Below are 20,699 nucleotides of genomic sequence, written 5' to 3'. Positions count from 1 at the left end.
AGCGTCAACTCTATGGTCTCACAAGAATAGATACCATCATGTTAGGATGCCCACAATTAGGTCTCCATTCTGCCCGTGGTTTCTTTCTCACCATTCAGGTGAGTGGAAGCAGGAATGGCTGGGCAGGGAGGTTCCCACTGAAAATGGGGACTGGCCACTCAGATGACAGTTTCTGTTAACTCTGCACCACAAGGGCAAAAACCATCCTTTGAAGGCATATGCTTGTAACGACTCTCAAAGATTGCTGATAGTAAAATATTACAACATACCAACATGTAAACGCTCACCTAGATGTTGGTATTGTTAACATTTTTCAGCAGTTCGTTCACTTCTGTAGTAGGGAAACTGGAGATCTAAATGGGAAAGTACTCATCTTCTGGATTCACCATGCTTGACATCAGTACATTAAAAAAATCTAATATTATGACAAAAGAAGTTGAATTTTGTGATTCGTGTACATTTTGCACATTATGCAAATATGTACAGTGCCATTTTATATTGTTAGCTAAAGCCTGTACCTGACACTGAAGCTCCATACACTGACATTTTGATTCCCCACTCCTTCACATGCAACCAACTGGGTGACCTTGGGTCGGCCACAGTTCTCTCAGAACACTCTCAGCCTCACCTACCTCACAGGGTGTCTGTTGTGGGAACGGTAGGCAATTGTAAACTGCTTTGAGTCTCAGAACAAATTTAGAGTCCAGTGGCATCTTTAAGACCAACAAAGCTTTATTCATGGTATGAGCTTTCAAAAACATGCATAAAAGCTTATGAGGACATATGAGTTGGTGGTTAGAGTGGCAAAACGAGAGTTTTATGCTGCATCTATCACATCTACGAGCTCTCACCCAGCCCAATAATTTAAGGTAGTTCAATTCTTGACTGCCCTCCAGGAAGGGAACCAAAACATTAGTCAAATTGGAACTTGGCTGTAAGGCATTAGCAAGCTTTTTCATGGTTAAAGTCTTGTCGCTCTGATGGGACCTTCCTGCAACCTTTAATAAAGAAAGGGAACTGGAGGCCCAATGGAATTCTCAAGGGGATACATTTGATGGCTTTAGGCAGTTCTCAGAAACTGAAGTGGACAAGTGGCTGGGGTCAGTGAAGATGACTATTTGCCCCTTGATAACTGTCCATCTTGGATATTCATAATGAGTGACCAGAAGATAGAAGGCCTTCTGGGAGAGATTGTCAATCTCTCCCTGTCTTCTGGGGAGTTCCCAGAGTTGCTGAAGGAGCTAGTGGTTCGCCCTCTACTGAAAAAATATTGTTGGACCCATGGAACCCGGACAGCTACTGCCCAGTTTGCATCCTGCATTCCTGGGAAAGGCAGTTGAAAGGACCATGGTGGATCAGCTCCTGGAAGTCTTGGAGGAAACATCAGTGCTTGATCCATACCAGTTGGGCTTCTGTCCTGGCCATGGGGTGGAGGCAGTTTGGTCACCTTGGTGGATGATTTACAGCACCAGTTTGATCAGGGCAGTTCAGCCATTCTTGTGTTGCTTGATCTGTTGGCTTTTTTTGATGTGGTTGACCGCGAACTATTGGCCCACCACCTCGCCAGGGCCAGGATTCAGGGAACAATCCTTCAGTGGCTATATTCCTTTCGCCAGAACTGGACACAGAGGGTGGTAGTTGGAGAGATGTTATTGTGCCCTTACCAATTCCTTTGTGGGGTCCCACAGGGGTCGTTACTCTCCCCCACATTATTCAACATCTTTATGTGCCCTCTAAGTCATCTGGTCTGGAGCTACAGGCTGGGATGCCATCAATATGTGGATGACACCCAGCTATCTCCTCAAGGATGGCCACCCAGACTCCCCCCACCAAATACATTTGACAGATGTTTGAAAGCCCTTGCTGGGTGATTAGAGCAGAGCCGCCTGAAATTCAAGCACTCCAAGACAGAGGTCCTATGGATAAGCAGGTAAAGAGCAGGACAGGAAGCATACCTTCCCACTTTCACCAAGGCATGGCTTGATATCAAACCCACAGCCAGGAATCTGGGGGTGATCTTGGGTGTCTCCATGTAGCATGCACCACATTTTTCCACCTTCACCAAGTGCAGCTACCTGCCCTCAGACTGTCTGACCACAGTGATCCATGTGATAGTCATCTCCAGACTGGACTTCTGTAACTCACTCTATGCAGGCTTACTCTTGTCCTTGGTTGCAGAATGCAGCTGCTAGGGTAATTGCTAGTACACCTTCAAGGCCCTATATCCAGCTGATGCTGAGGCAACTACATTGGTTGCCAGTTCTGACCTGGATCAAGTTCAAGGTCTTGGTTTTAACATTTTAGGCCACCCACAGCTTGGGCCCTATTTATCTGAGGGACTGCTTGTGTCCTTATGTCCCTCACAGGGCTCTTTGCTCTGGGGGTACCAATCTGTTAGAGGTCCCTAGCCCCAGAGAAATATGCCTGGCCCTATCTCCAACCTGGTGGAATGAGCTCCCGGGAGATCTGAGGGCCGTGATGGAACTATCACCGGTCCTCAGGACCTGTAAAATGGAGCTCTTCTGCCAGGTTTTTGGTTGAAGCCAGGTTCTTAAGATTACTGGGGGGCCCTCAGGCTATGCTAGATCATCATGTGGACCCCCTGGTGGTTGTCTGTAAAGGGGAGAAGGGAATTTCGCTATCTTGGTGTTTTATTGGGGTGTTGGTTTTAGAGAAAGGGTTTTATATTGGGGGTACAATTTTTCTGTAACCCATATTGAGTTTCGGAATAAGATGGGATAAAAATTGAATACTAAACAAACAAAAATAAAAATTTGTTGTTTTTAAAGGTGCTTTATTTGCTCTGCTGCTTCAGACCAATACTGCTACCCTCTAGAATCCCTCTAGAATCTATGCTTTGTGTTTCCTTCGGGTAGTAAAAAGTAGGCACAAAAGCTTCTCTTTGTCTTTCACACAGGCTGAGTAACACCTAACACAATCGTTTTGATCCACTTCAGTGACAGTTTCCAAGTGGATTTTGTCATTTCACAAAGAAAAATCCCATCACAAAGTAAATGGATTGAAGGTCCCCATGTGTTGTTCTGCAATGTCAGAAACATCAGTCTTTATACTTTTCAAAAGAGTTTTTCAGCAAAATCCTGTGCATTAATCTGAAGTAACTCTGCATTGGTTACCTAGTCTCTCGGTATAAATCTGTAAAATGTTGGCTGGCTCTCCATCCCAGTACACCATCCTACCAGACCAGCTGGGGACCTGGAATTGAGAGTTTTGCCATCATGAGCTTCTGAAAGTCTGGCTAAAATCAAGGAACAGCTCCATTACAAACCCTGCATGTTGTTTTGAAGAGTCAGCCCTTGTCCTTGGTGGCTGCAGCCCTGATGTTCTATTCCCTTTCCTCTCTGTCAGTTCTTGTCATTTCCTCCTCGCTCAACTTCTAGTAAGTTTGCTTTAAAAAAAAACACACACAGTCAAGTGCAGGATGACTTACAAACACATGATCTCAGATATTCTAAGCCTGATCGACTGACAACTGCCTTAGAAATATTATTATTATGTAATATAAAATAGGTCAGAACAAGCCAGCTCCAGCGAACTTTGGCTGTGCCATCTGTGCAAAGATTCCATGTTCTTTCCCTGCTGCACTGAAGTGTAGCACAAGCTAAGCTGCCCTCTTGGTGCATCCATGAGAAAAGGAGACGGAGAAGGGACAGGGAAAGGAACGTCTACCCAAACCTATATTTGATATTACTGTCTATTTTAATATATCTTAATCATACAATGCTGTGAAGCCACCTTTCTTCTCCCTCCCCCCCAAAAAAAAACTGCACAGTGTTTTTCTCCAGCTAGCTAAAGGACAACTGCAGTTGTGTAGAAATGAGACAATGATGTTGTATTTGGTCAAATGATGTCACGCGTCTAGGAGCAGTGTAGTCATAAACTACACCTGATACAGCACAGACTATTCAAAAGTTTCACTTTCTGGACCTGAGTCATTCCACCACAACCTAAGGATCCGTGCAGATGCTTTAAACATCCATGTCATGAGTCAGCCCTCAGCACAGGAGGAATCTGGCTCTATCTGTTTGGATCCTAAGGTAACCGGCAAACAGCCTGAAGCACAGCCTCCGGAGAGAGATTTTACAGAAGGTTCATCTCCTGATAACAAACCTCCCACACCTGAGCCATCAGCACTGCCAGAAAAACAAATACCCCGCTCAACTGGAGCACTCTCACCATTAGAGTAAAGGCAAGAAGGTAAAGAGAGCCAACATAGTGCTCGAAGATCTTCACAAGGTGAGGGCTGAGTGCAGGGAACAGGACTTGGGGATTGCATGTACTGTATACCATGGTATGCAACAGCAGGTGAGTGTGCGTACACCATATGTGAAAACCGGTTCATGTTTGCACATGATTTACCTGGCCTGCTCTGAAAGGCTGAGCTTCACCTGTTGGACTGCTCTCAAACCAGGCCTTGACCCTCTGCCTGCCTCAACATCCAGCCCAGCCTCTGACCATGTTTCTTACTGCTGTCTGCCGTGATCTTGGACTGGATTCTGACTATACCTCTGACTGTTGCTTGAAACATCCTTGGGCTTCCCTTTTAACTTTGGACTGGAATACCCTGAGGCTGTTTCTATCCTGCGAAGCCACACAGTCCAGCTGTTTAATGAGACTGGAGGCCTCTTCATTATATTTTGTTTAAGGCTTCCCAACAACCGGCTCAGGGTGGTTCACAAAAATCACTGGATTAAAACATACACAATACAATTTATGGTTTCAAATGTCCACGGTCATCAATAGTTAAAATAATAAAAGATCTAGACTCTTATTCTAAGATTCCATTGTTACAGATGGATCCAAATCCATGCAGCTAGCAACTGAGTTAAAAAGAAAGGGAGAAAGGAAAGAAGTGGGGGCAGTCAGGGGGGTGGTAACAGAATTTTGGTCTCCATTGTCAATTAAAGTTCTGGTGGGACACCTCCATTTTACACGCTTTGTGGATCTGGAACAAGCCCCACAGGGCCTGCATCACAATCGGAAGCATGTTCTGCCAAGGCAGAAAAGGCCCTGGCCCTGGATGATGATAGGTGCACCTGCCATTTTGCAATTAGTCCATGTTCTCTATATCCTTGGCTAAGGCATGGTGCTATTATTCCTAGAGGTTTTTTAGGCCTTGATAGCATTTGCTCCCTTAACAAAACCAAGGAACAGTGTCCCAAGGCAAAGTAGCTATCCATGTACATCACAGAGCAAATGCCCCAAGGCAAAGTCAGCCTACAGGTAACTCAATACTTTGCTGGGAGGCAACAGACTCGAGCTGAGGCTGTGATGTCCGAAAGTGCTGTCAGTTGTCTGAGGGGGGGAATTGTGGTAGAAGGTGTTGCACTGTCTTCTGGTACTGCCGGTCACAGAGAAGAGAACCAGATTGTTAGACTGGCAGATACAGATAAGAGAACACCAGTGAGTCAGAGAGAACTATCAAAGGGGCAAGTTGATAATACAGCTTCCTCTCACAATATGTTTTACCCGGATTACAGAACAGTTGATAATATTGCCATTCTTCTTGAGAGAGAAGAATTTCATTCATCCCCACATGCAGGGCACTGCTCCTGAAGAGATTGTGAACCACAATGTTACTGATTCTTAACCTATATTACAAACTCTTTTATCAATCCATATCCAGTTTCTAAGACTTGTCCATGCTCAATGCTGGGCACTCTCCAGTCTCCTGCCTGTCAATCCGGCTGACTCCTCGATCAATGCAGGTCCATTTGCTAGCCAAGCTTTGACAGGAAGCCTGTCTTCACTGGGCGTTGTGCCTGACTATAATGCTTTGTTCATCGACAGTGGCATGCAATCACTTAAAGTGCTCGTTCCCAGAGCTGTTGTCTCTTGATATAAAACATGATGTTGTCCATCCTGAATCTCTCGGTATACACAACCAGGTAGATACTGATTATATGCCTTTTAATGCCCTTTAGCCACACCTCCTACACTGAGCGGTTAAACAATTGAATTCCACCTAGCCCTTGAAGCAAGCTTAGGAGCCAACTTAGAATCCCAATCAATGTAAGTCATTCAGGAGTGCTTTGGATAGGGACCCTTCCACTTGATGGATTCTGGTTCAATGTTGTGGTATGCTCGCTATGAAAACCATTCCCCATGGGGTTAGGGTGGATTAAATCACAGCAACCTAATAAATCCACAGTGGTTGTTCACAGGTGTTGGAGCGAATACAAACAACCAAACACATAGCTGTCTGCACAGGCAGAGCAGCCAAGTATTGAAGTGGTAAGGGACATCAAATGGATTTGTTACGGAGGACAAGGAGGTTGCTACCCATGTGCACTACAATACCATCAGGTGGCATTGTTAGATCACCTTAGAGAACTAAAGTTGATTCCACTTTCAGTTAATGTGCATGTATAAAGCACAAAAAACACCCTTGGGTGTAGAGTAGAAGAAAAGCCATGGGAAGCATCTCTTGCTCTCTCTTTGTTTGCCTCTTCATATATAATGCCAGAAAGGAAAACGGTCTGGGAAATGATCTAAAGTTTTAAACCAAGCACAGATCAGAGCCCTGGCATCAAAAATCAGATGGGTCCTCTTCTTTTTTCCTTTAGAAATGATGTCAAGTAAAGAGCAGAATAGATTACTTGTTATGACTCAGTGATGCTAACATCAGAACAATGGCCAGGCTTCAAGCTTCTGTTTGAATGCACCATCAAGTTACATATCAGTGATCCAAGAGGAGAAGGTACCATTAATAACTGTGCAGAAGAAATTCAACAGGAGCAAGGTGACTGCCACTACAGTGATGAGAAAGGCGCTTCCTTCTGGGAGCTATGAAAGTTCTAGGAACCCTCCTAGCTTGCTTATGGTGCCTCTAAAGTGGGTGGACAGCACATTGTTTATCACGGGCATCTTTGGCATATGACAGTCTTTAGCTTCTGGTAGTCTCTTGGCCAAAAACACTGAGCACCCACTTGGCCAAAAACACAATTCCATTGTTGTTACAAAAGCATTTGGCTGAATCCTTTCCCTTGATGACTAGTTGTGACTAGTTTACCATTCTTTGTGCAGGTGGCCATTGTTCTGTCTTCTGCCAATGGTATCCAGTTCATTCTTCCAGATGTTCATCATTGGGGATACAATCTTTGGCCAGGCTTTGATTTAACTCTGTCCACCTCATGCTGCTTCTGAACGTATATGTTTCCAGCAGATTACTGAAACACAGGCCACATTTGTATGACTGTAAAAAATCATAAAATTCTGATACTGAAATAGAAAGGTCTACTATTATCTTCTAATAAAAGATGTACTGACTCCATATAATGTATATCTTGGAACAAAGGGGGAAATTAAAAGACTTCTAGTCTCAGAAAAAATAGTTACATTCAGAAGGAGCCAGTTTGTTGTAGTGGTTAGGAGTGCGGCCTTCTAATCTGGCATGCCGGGTTCGATTCTGCACTCACCCACATGCAGCCAGCTGGGTGACCTTGGGCTCGCACGGCACTGATAAAAAACTGTTCTGACTGAGCAGTGATATCAGGGCTCTCTCAGCCTCACCCACCTCACAGGGTGTCTGTTGTGGGGAGAGGAAAGGGAAGGCGACTGTAAGCCGCTTTGAGCCTCCTTCGGGTAGAGAAAAGCAGCATATAAGAACCAGCTCTTATTCTTCTTAGGTCACTTGATATAGAAAGACTACAATACCTGCACCACCATTACATACAAAATCAGAGTGTGGTATCCTGAGCTACCATCCTTGCAAAACTCTGAGTCATTTAGATATACCGACATAAAGGCACACCTACATTGAGGAACAGTTGAGTGAACTGTAATTGGGAAGCTGGCCTGATGGAACAATGAATAGAACAAGCATGTTGCACTCTACAGGTTGTACTGTTAGAATCATACCTAAATAAATGTTTCTTAATCGTTCTCATAGCTACCTGTCTGGTATCTGAACAAAGGAAAATCAAAGAAAGCTGAGGAGCTAAAGTCAATGTCCTCCAAGTTTATCCCAAAGGGAAACATAAGAATAACCTCAGATCAAGCTCTTTGATGTTGGAATGTAAAATTTTAACTCTGAGACAGGGGTTGTGATAAACAAAGCTGTCTTTACTTGAATTCTTGAGCAATATCTGTGAGGAAGGGGCTGGTTTCTTCTGTACTTCTGTACTTTCATTACTAAATAAGTTTGCTTGCTCTCAGTCATGCTGTTCCTGTTTTCCCAAGATGTCCACCCACCTCCAGTGCCCCAACTGTATCAAAAGCCACGCTCCTAAATTGGCTTTAATTACACGCTCCATATCTCCCAATATTATGACAAAATTTGTCACGTTCCTATACCCAGGACACTTCGTATTCTCATTCATTGTGTTCTATTTGCCTAGTGCTATAAATAGAACGAACAGCATCTGATATGATGCTAGAATGCATTTTGCTGGATGGATCAATGCCTCCAAGTCAAAACAGATTTTAAGGGGAGAAAACCCAAGATGGGGCTAGGCAAGTTGATCTTATTAGCACTGTGCCCTCCCAAATGTAATCAATATTACTTTCATAAAAATTATTAACTTTCAAAAGCCATCTTCATGTGCTCATTTGGTAAGCCTTTGAATTCCTGAAGGTATCCTGATATCATCAGCAGACTGCTTATTTGGCATCTGATGATGCTTTCCACAGTGTTATTGTCCCACAGGCAGCTGCTGCCTTTTTTAGAGCTAGATGCACACACTTGGATCCCTGTTCTCTCTAACAAAATCACACTCTTTACCCAGTCAAAATATTTCCCATTGTCTATACCAAGGTTGTCAAAGATGGTCTATGGCAGGGATGGCCAAACTGTGGCTCTCCAGATGTCCATGGACTACAATTACCATAAACCCCTGCCATTACATGCTACAGTTTGGCCACCTGTCTATGGAAGGTGTTGGATAAGCCATGTGTGCATATATATGGTCAGCATTTATTCTTTGGCGGGAGGTCCTTTTCATTCATTCAGTAATGAATGTTAAAATATTTTGTGCCTCGTGGTCTTTCTCTCCTGAGACCACTGCAAGGGGCTGCTTGCAACCTGAGAATTGCCCCACAGGTTGGATGCAACCAAAGAGTGTCAAGGAAATAATCAATTTAATAAAACAGCAACAGTGACAATGCCATTGAATAAAAGACAAGGTTGAGCCTCTGAAACCCTAAACTACATACAGATCTTAACTACTTCAAAGTGCCTCCCTAACCACCCCTTTTTTACAGTGTTTTTTTTTTGGGGGGGGGAGATTGAGGCCTTCCTAATGCATTCTGGTACACAGTTCCCCTTAGACAGGCTCACTGCAGAAAAGCCCTGTGACTAGGGGAAGATGCATATCATCATGAAATGCTAGGAAGGCTTCTGTCTGTCCTCCCCATACAAACACACACACACACAGAGAGAGAGAGAGAGAAACACTATAAATCAGTGGTGAGAGCCAGCTTGGTGTAATGGTTAAGAGCAGCAGACTCTAATCTGTAGAACTGGGGTTCATTTCCCATTCCTCCACAAGCAGCCAGCTGGGCCACTCACAGTTCTCTAAGGGCTGTTCTCATGGAGCAGTTCTCTCAGAGCTCTCACACACTCCCTACCTCACGAGGTGACTGTGAACCAGCTTGGTATAGTGGTTAAGAGCGGTGGCTTCTAATCTGGAGAGCTAGGTTTGATTCCCCATTCCTCCACATGCAGCCAGGTGGGGGGACCTTGGGTTCGTCACAGCTCTGATAGTGCTGTTCTGACTGATCAGTAACATCAGGGCTCTCTCAGCCTCACCTACCTCACAGGGTGTTTGCTGCGAGGAAAGGAAGGGAAGGCAATTGTAAGCCACTTTGAGACTCCTTTGGGCAGTGAAAAATGAGATATAAAACCAACTCTTCTCTTAAAATGTGACAGAATGACTGGACCGGCTGAACATAGGGAGTGGCAATCCTTCTGTTGTGCTTCTCTCTCTCTCTACTGTATCACTGTTTGATCTTTTCCTACCTGCAGAGCAATGCTCTTCACTGAGGAATTCTCCTAAATACTTCAGTCATCCTCTGTGTGAGCGCACTCAGGAGCCCAGAGGCAGAAAGGAGCAAGTGGAGAAAGGAGCCATCAAGCACCAAGCTTGTGATTATGCTAATGGCCCTGGCCAAAGCAAGACAATGGTTTCCCACTCCACATTCTTCTGGAAGGTGATACTCAAAGATAAAGAGCGGGGGAAATCCAAACTATTATAACGTAAGAAAGATCAAGATTGCCCCAAGGTGGGATGGCCTCCCCAAAATAGATTATAAATTCTGAGGATTCATCCATTAGTATCAGCAGTTTGTATGGGATCAAGGGCTACCTGGGAACTCCATCTTGTCCATATGATGAGGAACAATGGGGAAGTAAGGTTACTTCAAGTAAGGTTAACCTTTGCTGTTTAAACATCATTTTGGATAAGTGCCAAGCATAAGGAAAGGGAATTGTGAGCTTTCATGTTTTCTTTGTACCCTTGCTCAGTCTGAATGCTTCTACAAACGATTGTGTGTTATTAACTTCCATAGGTTTTGAGTTCTCTAAGCCTGAGCTCTGGAAAACCCTCTTCAGTCTTGTTATCTGAAGAATGGTAACAGCTAATTGCATTGGTTAAGCTTACCATCCCTGAAGGATGATAGTTCAAAACCGTGAAGTTGCAATAGATGGCTCATGGCCTAGCTGGTGGGAGTGTAGTGGGAGGCATGGTGACTAGGCAGAGCCTCTAAAGGGCAACACAGGTACAGAGTGTGAGATGCACAATCTGTTAATTAGGAGGTACTTTCAAAGTCACTGCTGGGGACTATAGGAGTTACCCAGCTTGTTTCAGCACCTCCAGGGAGTGGGGGAGAAAGAGGTGGTATTTTCAGGCACAGACTTTGAATAGCTACAGATCTTTCTGACTTCCTTGAGATCAACCTGAAGGACAAGAAGGGTTTGGAAGCCTGTTCCTTCACACGGCCTCTGGCAAGAATTTATAGACACTAGGGCCGATGGAGAATCCATGACCAAGTGAGGAAAAGGAGGCATTCCTATTGGGAATTTTTTTTAAAAAGGCCTAGTTGTCTGTGAGAGCAAGTATAGAGACATAATTAGAATAGAAGGACAAACAGCAACTGAAAGAGAGGAAATGCACAGCAGCAGAATTAGGGCAGGTTTCCGAGTGGCACACTTAAGTGAGACAGCTCTCACTGGGTTAGCTACCGAGGACAAAAGCCAGAGGACTTTGCAGTGTAAATTTGTCTGCCCCCCTCCAGCATCCTCTCAACCCTTTGGTATGATTCCCCAGGGTGGCTAGATCTCTCATTGTCACTTCTTCCTCATTAACATCCCACAGGCATCGAGCCTCCCATGTAGCCACAGACGGCGCTCATTTGATGGCTCATCCTTCGATGGTTCACAGCACAAGGTGCCGTAGACTGCAGGAAAGCATCTTATCCAAAGTGATGAAGGTTGTACCTGGGATGATTGATCGACAGTGATTCATTTACATTTGCCGCTAATGACTTGAGGCTTCAGTCATCGAGTTCTAAATAGATATATATGGGAAGACAAGCTTTAGGGATAATGTTTCACACACACGGTCCCTAAAGTTACTCACAGCCTCAGTTTCCCTACTGGGATGACTAATCAGCTTGCGAGTCTTGAGCCAGAGGATTAAGTATATCTTCTGGCTTGCCCATATAGCTCCTATACGTAGCCTTGACCTGGATAGCCCAGGCAAGCTCAGTCTTGTCAGATCAAAGAAACTAAGCAGGATGGACCCTGATTAGTATTTGTGTGGGAGACATCCAAGGATTTGGAGTTCCTCCAAAGAAGGAGCCAAGATGTGGAGGCTCTGGACACCTCTTGGCTGGCTGCCAGACAACTCTTGGAACCCATGGCTATACTACACACATGCCATATCATAAATAAAGTCCATACTTTGATGGATAATCATAGAGTTAGAAGGTACCTCCAGGGTCATGTAGTCTAACCCATTACACAATGCAGGAACTCACAATTACCTGCCTATCCACATTGACCCCAATTTCATGCTCAAGTGATTCCCCCCATCGAAAATTTCCAGAATCCAGCCGGGCCTGGAGGAAATTCACCTAACATCCCACTATGGTGATCAGGAATTCCCTGGGTATGCAAGGAAGAGATAATCACTGGCACATCCCTTCCTGCCCACCCACTCCCACTCTGCCTAAGTCCATAAAATCAGAATTTCTGTCAGGTGACTAGCCTCTGCTTAAAAACTTCTAAAGGAGAATCCGCCACCTCCCAAGGAATCCTGTTCCACTTAGGAACTGTTCTGTCAGGAACATCTTCCGGATGTTTAGCCAAAAATTCATATCAATTCATTTCAACCCACTGGTTCTGGTCTGACCTCTGGGCCAACAGAAAACAACTTTGATCCATCCTGTATGTGAAAGCCCTTCAAATGCTTAAAGATGGTTATCATATCACCTCTTAGTAGTCTCCTTTCCAGGCTAAACAGACCAAGCTCCCTCAACCTTTCCTCATACGACTTGGCCTCCAAACCCCTCAGCATCTTTGTGACCCTCCACTGGACATGCTCCAGAGTTCAGGCATAAATCTCAACTAACAATGGCAACATGAATTGGGAGCGCATATCATTGTCACTGATGTCACATGCTCTATTTGAAGCAACCAGCTCCATTCCCAAAAGATAGGCTTTGCCACTAGTTCTCCAAGCTTTGGCAAGCCATCACCAGACATAACAGCAACTTTGGGCAGCTGGCCAAGGTTCCACAGATTCTAAGCATTTTATGACATGTGGTGAACACTGATCACCAAAAAAACAAAACAAAACTCAGCATTACTAACATACATACAAAATTTACTGAACAGCAACATTAGCTAAGCAGCAGCCACCACTGGAATGCTCTGGATTGAAAGAGTACAGCAAGAGTAGGGCCTCTTAGTTGGAAAAACACGGAATGTCCTGGGGAAGGATGAAACTGGTTTTGATACTCTGGGAGGATTTTGTTAAGGTAGACTGGCAAATCTGAGTCTAATACTGCAAATCTAAGCAGAGTTACACCTTCCTCAGTTTCCAAAGGTTCCCAGGTAGGTCTGCAGCAGAACAGCTAGATGCATCCAGGAGCATATCTGAGACAAGAAGAGTTTCAGGAATTAAAACTTTCAAGAATTAAAACTGCTTCGGATACCTCAGTAGCATTGTAACTGGACTCCTTGACTCTGATATAATTGAGTCCTTGTAGGCTTCACAAGGAAGGACATGAAAACTTGTTACCTGGTTAGATCTCTTTGTCAGTACAGAACAACTAGAAATGGGCTACGTCTGTGCAGACCAGACCAATCACCATTCTGAGCAGATCTGAGAGCCAATGGGTTGAAATTAATTCAGAAGAATTTTTGGCTAAACACTCAGATGTTCCTGATAGAGCAGTTCCTTACTGGCTTCCTTGGGAGGTGGTGGGTTTGGAAGTTTTTAAAGCAGGGGCTAGATAGTCATCTGACAGAAATGCTGATTCAGTGAATTTAGGCAGACTATAAATGGGTGGGCAGAAGAGATTGTGTCAGTGCTTGGCTCTTGTGCCCTTTTCTTTCATGCCCAGGGAAATGCCAGTCACCACTTTGGGGTTTGGAAGCAAATTTCCTCCAGGCCAGACTGGCCAGGGATTCTGATTTTCTTGGAAGGGGCATCATCTGGGTGTGAAATTGGGGTCACTGTGGGTAGGCAGATAATTGTGTGTTTCCTACATAGTGTAGGGGGTTGGACTAGATGACCTGGGAAATCCCTTCCAACTCCATGATTCTATGAATCTTGTTCCAAACTGTAGTGGCTTAAAAAGAAATGGTGCTTGCTCAGGCACACACACATAGAAGTAAAAATTACAGAATGTAAGATGAGGAACGGTATATATGAGAGAAGTTAGATTATGTATCTCTTTCCTATTGTTTTTTTTTCTTTTTTAATTTGCAGAATCGGGGAGCATTAAAAACATGACCCCATCTATAGTCAAAAATGGCAGTCTGGTCTGCCACCTCACAAAGCTTCATGTGCAGACGTGGCTTAAGATTTTTTTTCAAGGGGTATAACTTCATGATGCAAATGAGCCCTGTCCTGCCAACCATATAGAGGAATAAACACACACACACACACTTGTTGATATTTTAAACTGACATTTAAGGCTCTGCTGTGACTCTACAAGTGACAATAATCATGCACAGAACTGTCAAAGTAAAGATATTTTCTTCTTCTTCTTCTTCTGAAGGCATTTTATCAAAAGGAGGATGCATTTTTTATGCATCCCATAGATATTTCTCCATAAAGATGGGACTTCAGCTGAAAATGAATGGATAGAGGAAATTCCTACACTTTCCCCTCTGTTTATATACATTTCTCCCTGATGAAAAATAAAAGCTCCTTGATGATCCCAGAACCAGCAAGCCAACATAAATGTATTTTAATTGCAAAGTCTATCAGGAGGGTAGGCTAAATTTTCATGTAATGAAATAATGCTAGAGAAACCTGCAACACCAATTCCCTTGCCATCTCATATTGGCTTTCTTTTGCCCATAGAAATATTAGTTTATGCAGATAGCTAGTACAGACATGCATTTGCTACATGACTGTGATCCTTTGGTGAATATACAGCTAGCCCAGTCCAGTTTGTTCTATTAAACTGGTCATTAGGAAACACAGATTGGTGAGTGGGACTTCATTTGCCATGACCTCAACGGATGGGGACAGGTGGAAGACACAGAAAGTATACTTGATATTGGCAAAAACAAGCATGCTTGGGCCTATTTGAAGCCAAGAGAATCTTGACAGCAACCATTCATCCATGTTAAAGCCAGTAAATAGCTCAGTAATCAAAATCCTGTAAGGTAGGTCAAAAGAATATTTTCAGTTGGAGAAGGAGCTGAAGCTTAGAGAGAGAAATCTCACCAAGGCCATCTTTTGGGTTTGCATTTGGAGTGAGATTCCAAGGGGTGATTTGGCCAGAAATCAGCCTCGGCTTCACCTATGAGACCTTGCATTGATCTTCAGGTCTGCCGAGAATCAGCAGAGATCCCCAGACAAAGAGTTCCTTCTCTACACCCCTCAAGCCCAGCTCAAACATCATGTGAATATGAAGATACCAGTACTTGGTTAGCTCCATGGGTCCTCCAGGTAACCAGGCCCCCAAGAAGTTTACTTCAAAGTAGGTAACCTCTGCAGTGGCACCTCTGATTATCTTTGGTATACTGTGAGATACACCAGTGGAACTTCATTAGGGACCTTCAAATGACAGAAATCTTTAACATACCTTTCTGCTGCTCACAACTTCCAACACCCAGTTCGGCAATATCAATACTTTGTCTCCCATCACCCTCTCATGGCTGAATGTGAGACTTGTGGTTGACTTCCTATCCCCTGCCTCTTGTCAATCTCTCCACCTCTTGTGTATCTATGTGCATGTGTGTGTGTTTATGTGGAGGGGTGGTGTTGACAACAGGGTGCAAACATGAAGAGTAAAATGAAACAGAACACAGATGCAAAAAAAAAAAAAACCACCAGATTTGTAAAAACAAATCCTTCCTTGCTAAGCAAAAAATACATAAATAGGCACTTGCTTCTGAGGGTTGTTCATGGAACAATAATTCTGGGATATTGTGTGTGTATGTATGTGTGTGTGGTTGGAGGGGGGGGTTTAAATCAGACCACAGACCATTTTTAAAAACATTGCACAAAGAATCTGCATTTTAAAAGGCTTATTATATCTGCCTTCTTGCCACATTATGTAAGATCAACAGTGCTGGAGTTATCACAGGAAGGGGGGTTAGTTACTGTGGGAATGAGATTTCTCAGCAAAAGTAGGTTGTGATGGCTACTTTTTTGAGGGGGGGACTTGTGGGAAAAGAAGCCTCAAGCCATGCTGCTTAACTAGGGCTTCCTTGTCTCTTTAATGGGATCGCTCATGATGGGGAATGAAGCAGGCGATTTTGCAGTCCCAGAGTCCACAAACCACCACTATCATCACCACAAACCATCATCACCTTAACCAACATCAGCATCATCAGAGAAAGAAATGTTTCCTAGGCAGGCATCCTCGGTTCCCAACCCCCAATTTTGATCTCATTGACACAGCAGACACCAGTCATGAAGGAAGCACAAGTTAATGTTTCTGTCCCAAAGGGAGGATCCACTCAAGCGCTATTATGAGAAACTCCACCAGGATGCTTTGTAGCTGTGCACTGTAGATCCAGGGTAAGAATATGCTGCCTTCCCATATAGAAAGGACAAAAAGGTACAAGCCAAAATCCACCATTCTTTCTAGAGAAAGAGATGCCTTCAGGAGACCCTCCTGCATCTATTCGGGGCAATGCATGCAAGAGAGTGACTCAGCTAAAGGTCTCAGGATGAGATGTCCATAAGTTTGCAGACCTGGAGAAAGAGGTGTAGGGAAATCATGCCCTAAAGATGGGAGGGAGGGAGGGAGGGATCTGTCTGCTTCTCAAGGATGAAAAGTGATTGGCTTCAACTCAAGCTCTCAGGATGGCAGACCTGGTCCCAAAACTAGGAGGAAATTGGTGTATAAAATTGTAGTCCTGTAGTCCTGCTGCAAAGGATCCCACTTGAATAGAAAGTCATCGGCAAGTCTGGAGATGGATCTGTCCATGGTACTTGAGGAAGGCATGGCAGGGGACTGTTTTATTGGATGCTGATACTGGCAGGTCCCCTCTGATCCTGTTATGCCCTTGTGGGGAAAGAAACTATCCTGATGCCAAAACAACAAACAAACCAATAGCCCACCATATCCTGCAGAATAAAACCTCACCCTTCTGCTCCTGAAAGAACTATTAGTGGCGGGGCTACTTTTGTCACCAGCCCGGCTGACCATGTCTAAGCTCCCCATTGAGCCTTCCCAAGGCATCTCCCCAGCCCCCCAGCTGAAAAGACAAAGCCAATCTGGAGAGAGAGATCTGAGAAAGGGGAGAAGCAACAGGAACGCTGCCCAGGCAGCAGATCCTTCTTCTCTTTGCATTGCAGAAGTCTGGGGCTCAACAACTGGACTCTCTCCCTTGCAAAGCCACCCAGAGAACCAGAGGCAGCAGCTCCCAGTCCCAGCCCTGCTCCAAAGGTGCCAGTCCACTGTCACTGCAATGACCATTAGACAGACAGACAGCCACTGCCTTTCTCCCCTCAGCTGCTCACTTCAGGCAGACCGTAGGGCAACTGTCGTAATTGCCTGGCGATCGGTTTCTAGATGCAGCCTCAGAAAAGGCAGAGGAGAGAGGCGAGCGCTGAACAGGCAGCTCTTTGCCGCCGCTGGCGGAAGGAGGGAGACGACCCCCGAGTTGGACAGCGCCTAACTTTACAGGGCGCGCTACAAGTTGGTGCATCTCGGCGCTCTCGCTCAGCGTCCTCCTCCTCCTCTTGGCTTTCAGCGTCCCTTTGCCTTCGCCCTACCCCCCTCCCCCCACACACACACACACAGGGACACGCCACCAGCTCTGAACTGTCTCCATTTGAAAAGGAGAGGCAAAATGACAGTGTATGGGCAAAGGCTGGCGGCTGAGATCGATCCCCTCCCGCTCCCTGCTAGGGAGCTCGTTGCGCGGCCGCGTTCTTCCTGCAGCCCGCCCGCCTGCCTCTCGTTCGCTCTCCTTTGCCACTCGCTATATGACTCTCCATAGGAAGCGCTGCCGATGTTGTATTCGGAGTTCCAGGCTTTAAAAAGGAAAAAAAAAAAAAAAAGCAGCGCCTACTGAGGAGAACAACCCAGTTATTGAACTGCCCGGGGCTAATTCAACCCTCTCTCTCTCTCTCTCTCGGATGCAAAGGCACTGGCTTCAGGGTGGTACCCAGTCGGGGAGATCCGTCCCCCTCCACCGTCTTTCCTAGAAGATAGATCGTCTTGCTTTTCTTTTCTTTTTAAGGGAGTGGGGGACAGTGGAGAAGCTTTAATCCAAATTCCAAAATCCAATTTGGATTTGAAGGAAGACGGGCTTGCTTTGCGGGGGGCATGCCTGGAACCAAAACGCTGGTTTCTTAACCAGGACGTGTGTGTGTATGTGGGGGGGGGGGGTGTAGCGTTTATCACTAGCACCCAGAAGGGAAATCAGGGGAAGGGGAAAGCCAAGAGAAAAGGAAAATAGAAGACAACCACAACGTGAGGGGGGGGCATTGCAGCAACACATGAGAGCGTGCGCTCACACTAAATCCACAGAGAGAGAGAGAGAGAGAGAGAGAGAGAGAGAGAGAGAGAGAGAGAGAGAGAGAGAGAGAGAGAGAGATTCTTTAATCCCGATCCTTCTCTCTACCATGCTTCACCACGCGAAGGAGGCGAGTCAAAGCCTCCAGCAATTCGGGTCGTGGTAGAGATGAAAGAGTCTCTCCGCTCTTGCTCTTGAAATTGACACGGAGAAACTGACCAAGCGTCCTAGGGACAGAGGGGAGGCTTTGCTTTTCATTGCAATACAGGGGAATTCTTTTCTTTTCTCTTTTTTTTTACAGACTTTACCTCCCAAGTGATAGATTTTTTGTAAAGTACAAATCAGGCGTAGACTGGATGCAGCCCTGGACTGTAGGCTCCCCATTTCTCTCAGGGAGACGCTTGCGGCCGAACGGAAAGTTGCCCAAAGACACCAACGCCCACAGTTTCCCCCTGAAGTTACACAAACGAAACACCTCTCCAAAGCCCGATTTTAGAAGGATCGAAAGTGAAAAGAAAAGGGGGGAGGACACAGCATCGTGAAGAAGACCACGAGCCGGAGGAACGGGAATGTCTTCTTTCCCCTCCTGCCCAGATTCACAAGGAAGAGCAGCCGCTCTCCTGCCAGGCGGCTGACCCTAAATCGTTCAGAGAAGAGCAGCGGTATGCAATCTGTGAGCCTTCCAAAGCATACAGAGAAAGGGGGACGGGGGTTGAATCTTTCATGCTGGAAAACAAACCCTGGCAAGCAGCCCCTCTTGCCTTTCCGCGAGCCATATCCTCTCCCATCCCCCCCCCCCCCCCGCGGCGTGCCTGCAAAATCCCTTTCGATCATCGCCTGGCGCCTCCAACCCTTCACCCTTCCTTCATTCACAGATTGCTTCTTGGAAATGGGCTCATAAATCCAGAGTGCCAGGCGTGGAGGAGGCAGCGCCAACGCCGTTCCGGAGCCGGGAGCCCGGAAAGGGAGCGAGGGAGAAACGAGAAGCCAGCAGGGTGGGACAGGTGTCTGGGGGGCAGAGAAGACGAGGCAAGGACCCGGAGGGTGCCTGGAGGGACAAGCCGTGCCGCTGCAGCTCGTTCCCCCTCGGCAGAAGTGAGTTCCCCGAGGAGAGGGACGTCGAAGGTACGCTATAGACTATCGATTATATAACCCCCTTCTGTGCAATCTATGCAGAGCATCTAAGACTCGTCTTGGGTCACACGGTTTGCAAAAGACACCACCACATAATACAGCGTGAATCGCTTCCTCGTTAGTGCCTATATACCTGCTGGATACATGTGCCTGCCTCTCTCTCCCTGTCTAGGCATGCAAGCGCCCGCAGTGGCACACACGCGCAAAGGGGACTCAGACGTGGCTCAGTCCCGGATCCCCCCCCCCTCCCCAAAACAACAACCTGCTGCCGAGGCAGTCGAGCTCTCTCCCCCTCTCCCGGCGCCCTACCTGAAAGAGCCTCAAGATGTTGGCCACCATAATGGACACGGAACTTCCCGACGCCCCAATGACTCCCACCACTTTCTCGGGCTTGACGAAGACCGGCGGCTCGCCGTTGGTGCACCTCACGTCGGAGGTGTCCTTCTGGATGAGCGCCTGGACGAAGGTGAGCGACTGTTCCAGCGCGTAGGTGTCCCGCGAGCAGGTGTCCAAGATCCTGGCGCCTAAGGTGACGTTGGGCAGGAGCTCCGGGTCGCTGTTGATCTGGTCCAGGGCGTAGAGCATGGCTTCCAGGCGGTGGATGCCGTTCTCCTTCTTGATGTCCCCGCAAGGCACGCCGGTGGGCCCCTTGGCGTGGACGGGGAAGAGCCCCCCCAAGGTGATGTCCCCCTCCAGGCGGATCGAGTGCGGGGCGTACATCTCCTGGCCCTGCGCCACGGCCGACAGGAGGAACTCCAGCAGGCACCAGGGCAACTTCATCCAAGTCAGCAGCTGGACGAGCCTCCCCGGCGGCAGCATGCTGAGGCGGAGCGGGGGCAGGAGGAGGGCGGAGGAGGCAGCCGACCACGCTCGGTGCGGCCAGGGGTCCCGGGGCGCCTCCCCGCTGCGAGGATTCCCCCGAGGGGCCGGAAGGGGCGAGCAGCAGGCGAGGCGAGGCGAAGCGAAGCGGTGCAGCTCCAGCTCCGGCTGCCGTCGACGCTCTTGGCCGGCCGGCCGCGCTGCCTTTCCTGCCGCGGCTCAGCACTGGGCGAAGGGGAGGCTCGGCTGTCGCTTTAAATGCTCGGTCGGCTCCTCTCCGCCTCCCCTTCGCGCGATCTGCCCACCTCCTCCTCTCCTTCGCTCGCTCGCTCGCTCGCTCTCGCCCGCCCGCCCGCCTCCCCAGCCTCGCCGGCTCTCCCTGCGCGTCATTACGCACACTTGCGGGCTGAGGTAACCGGCGGCGGAGGCAAAGCAGGACGGCAAGGCAAGAAGGCGAAGGCGGCGAGACGGCCGCGCTGGAGGAAGCAGCCCGGGCGGAGGAAAGGAGGCACGGGCGGGAGCGCGGCGGGGTGGCCTCTCCTGCTGCGCTGCCCCCACGGGACACTCTTCGCCG

General features: G+C 46.9%; 1 protein-coding gene across 4 annotated transcripts in view; it reads right to left on the bottom strand.

Annotated features, from left to right (window-relative positions):
- The window catches only part of GRM7 (glutamate metabotropic receptor 7), a 589,497-nt gene extending 569,092 nt beyond the window's left edge, over positions 1-20,405 (bottom strand). The window contains exon 1 of one of the 4 annotated variants that reach the window (XR_013228972.1): positions 19,616-20,404. Coding sequence is in view for 3 of the 4 variants with exons in the window: in XM_077325254.1 (XP_077181369.1) it covers positions 19,616-20,125 (510 nt within the window). In the remaining variant the exon portion in view is untranslated. Of the gene's footprint in view, positions 1-19,615 lie in introns of all 4 variants that reach the window. The other 3 variants (XM_077325254.1, XM_077325252.1, XM_077325253.1) reach the window with 3 other exon arrangements.
- Positions 20,406-20,699: the final 294 nt, after the last annotated feature.

Source organism: Paroedura picta, chromosome 3 (genome assembly GCF_049243985.1).
Source record: "Paroedura picta isolate Pp20150507F chromosome 3, Ppicta_v3.0, whole genome shotgun sequence".
Classification (NCBI taxonomy): Eukaryota; Metazoa; Chordata; class Lepidosauria; order Squamata; family Gekkonidae; genus Paroedura; species Paroedura picta.
Note: the sequence above shows the minus strand (reverse complement) of the source record. Positions and strands in the feature narration are given on the sequence as shown.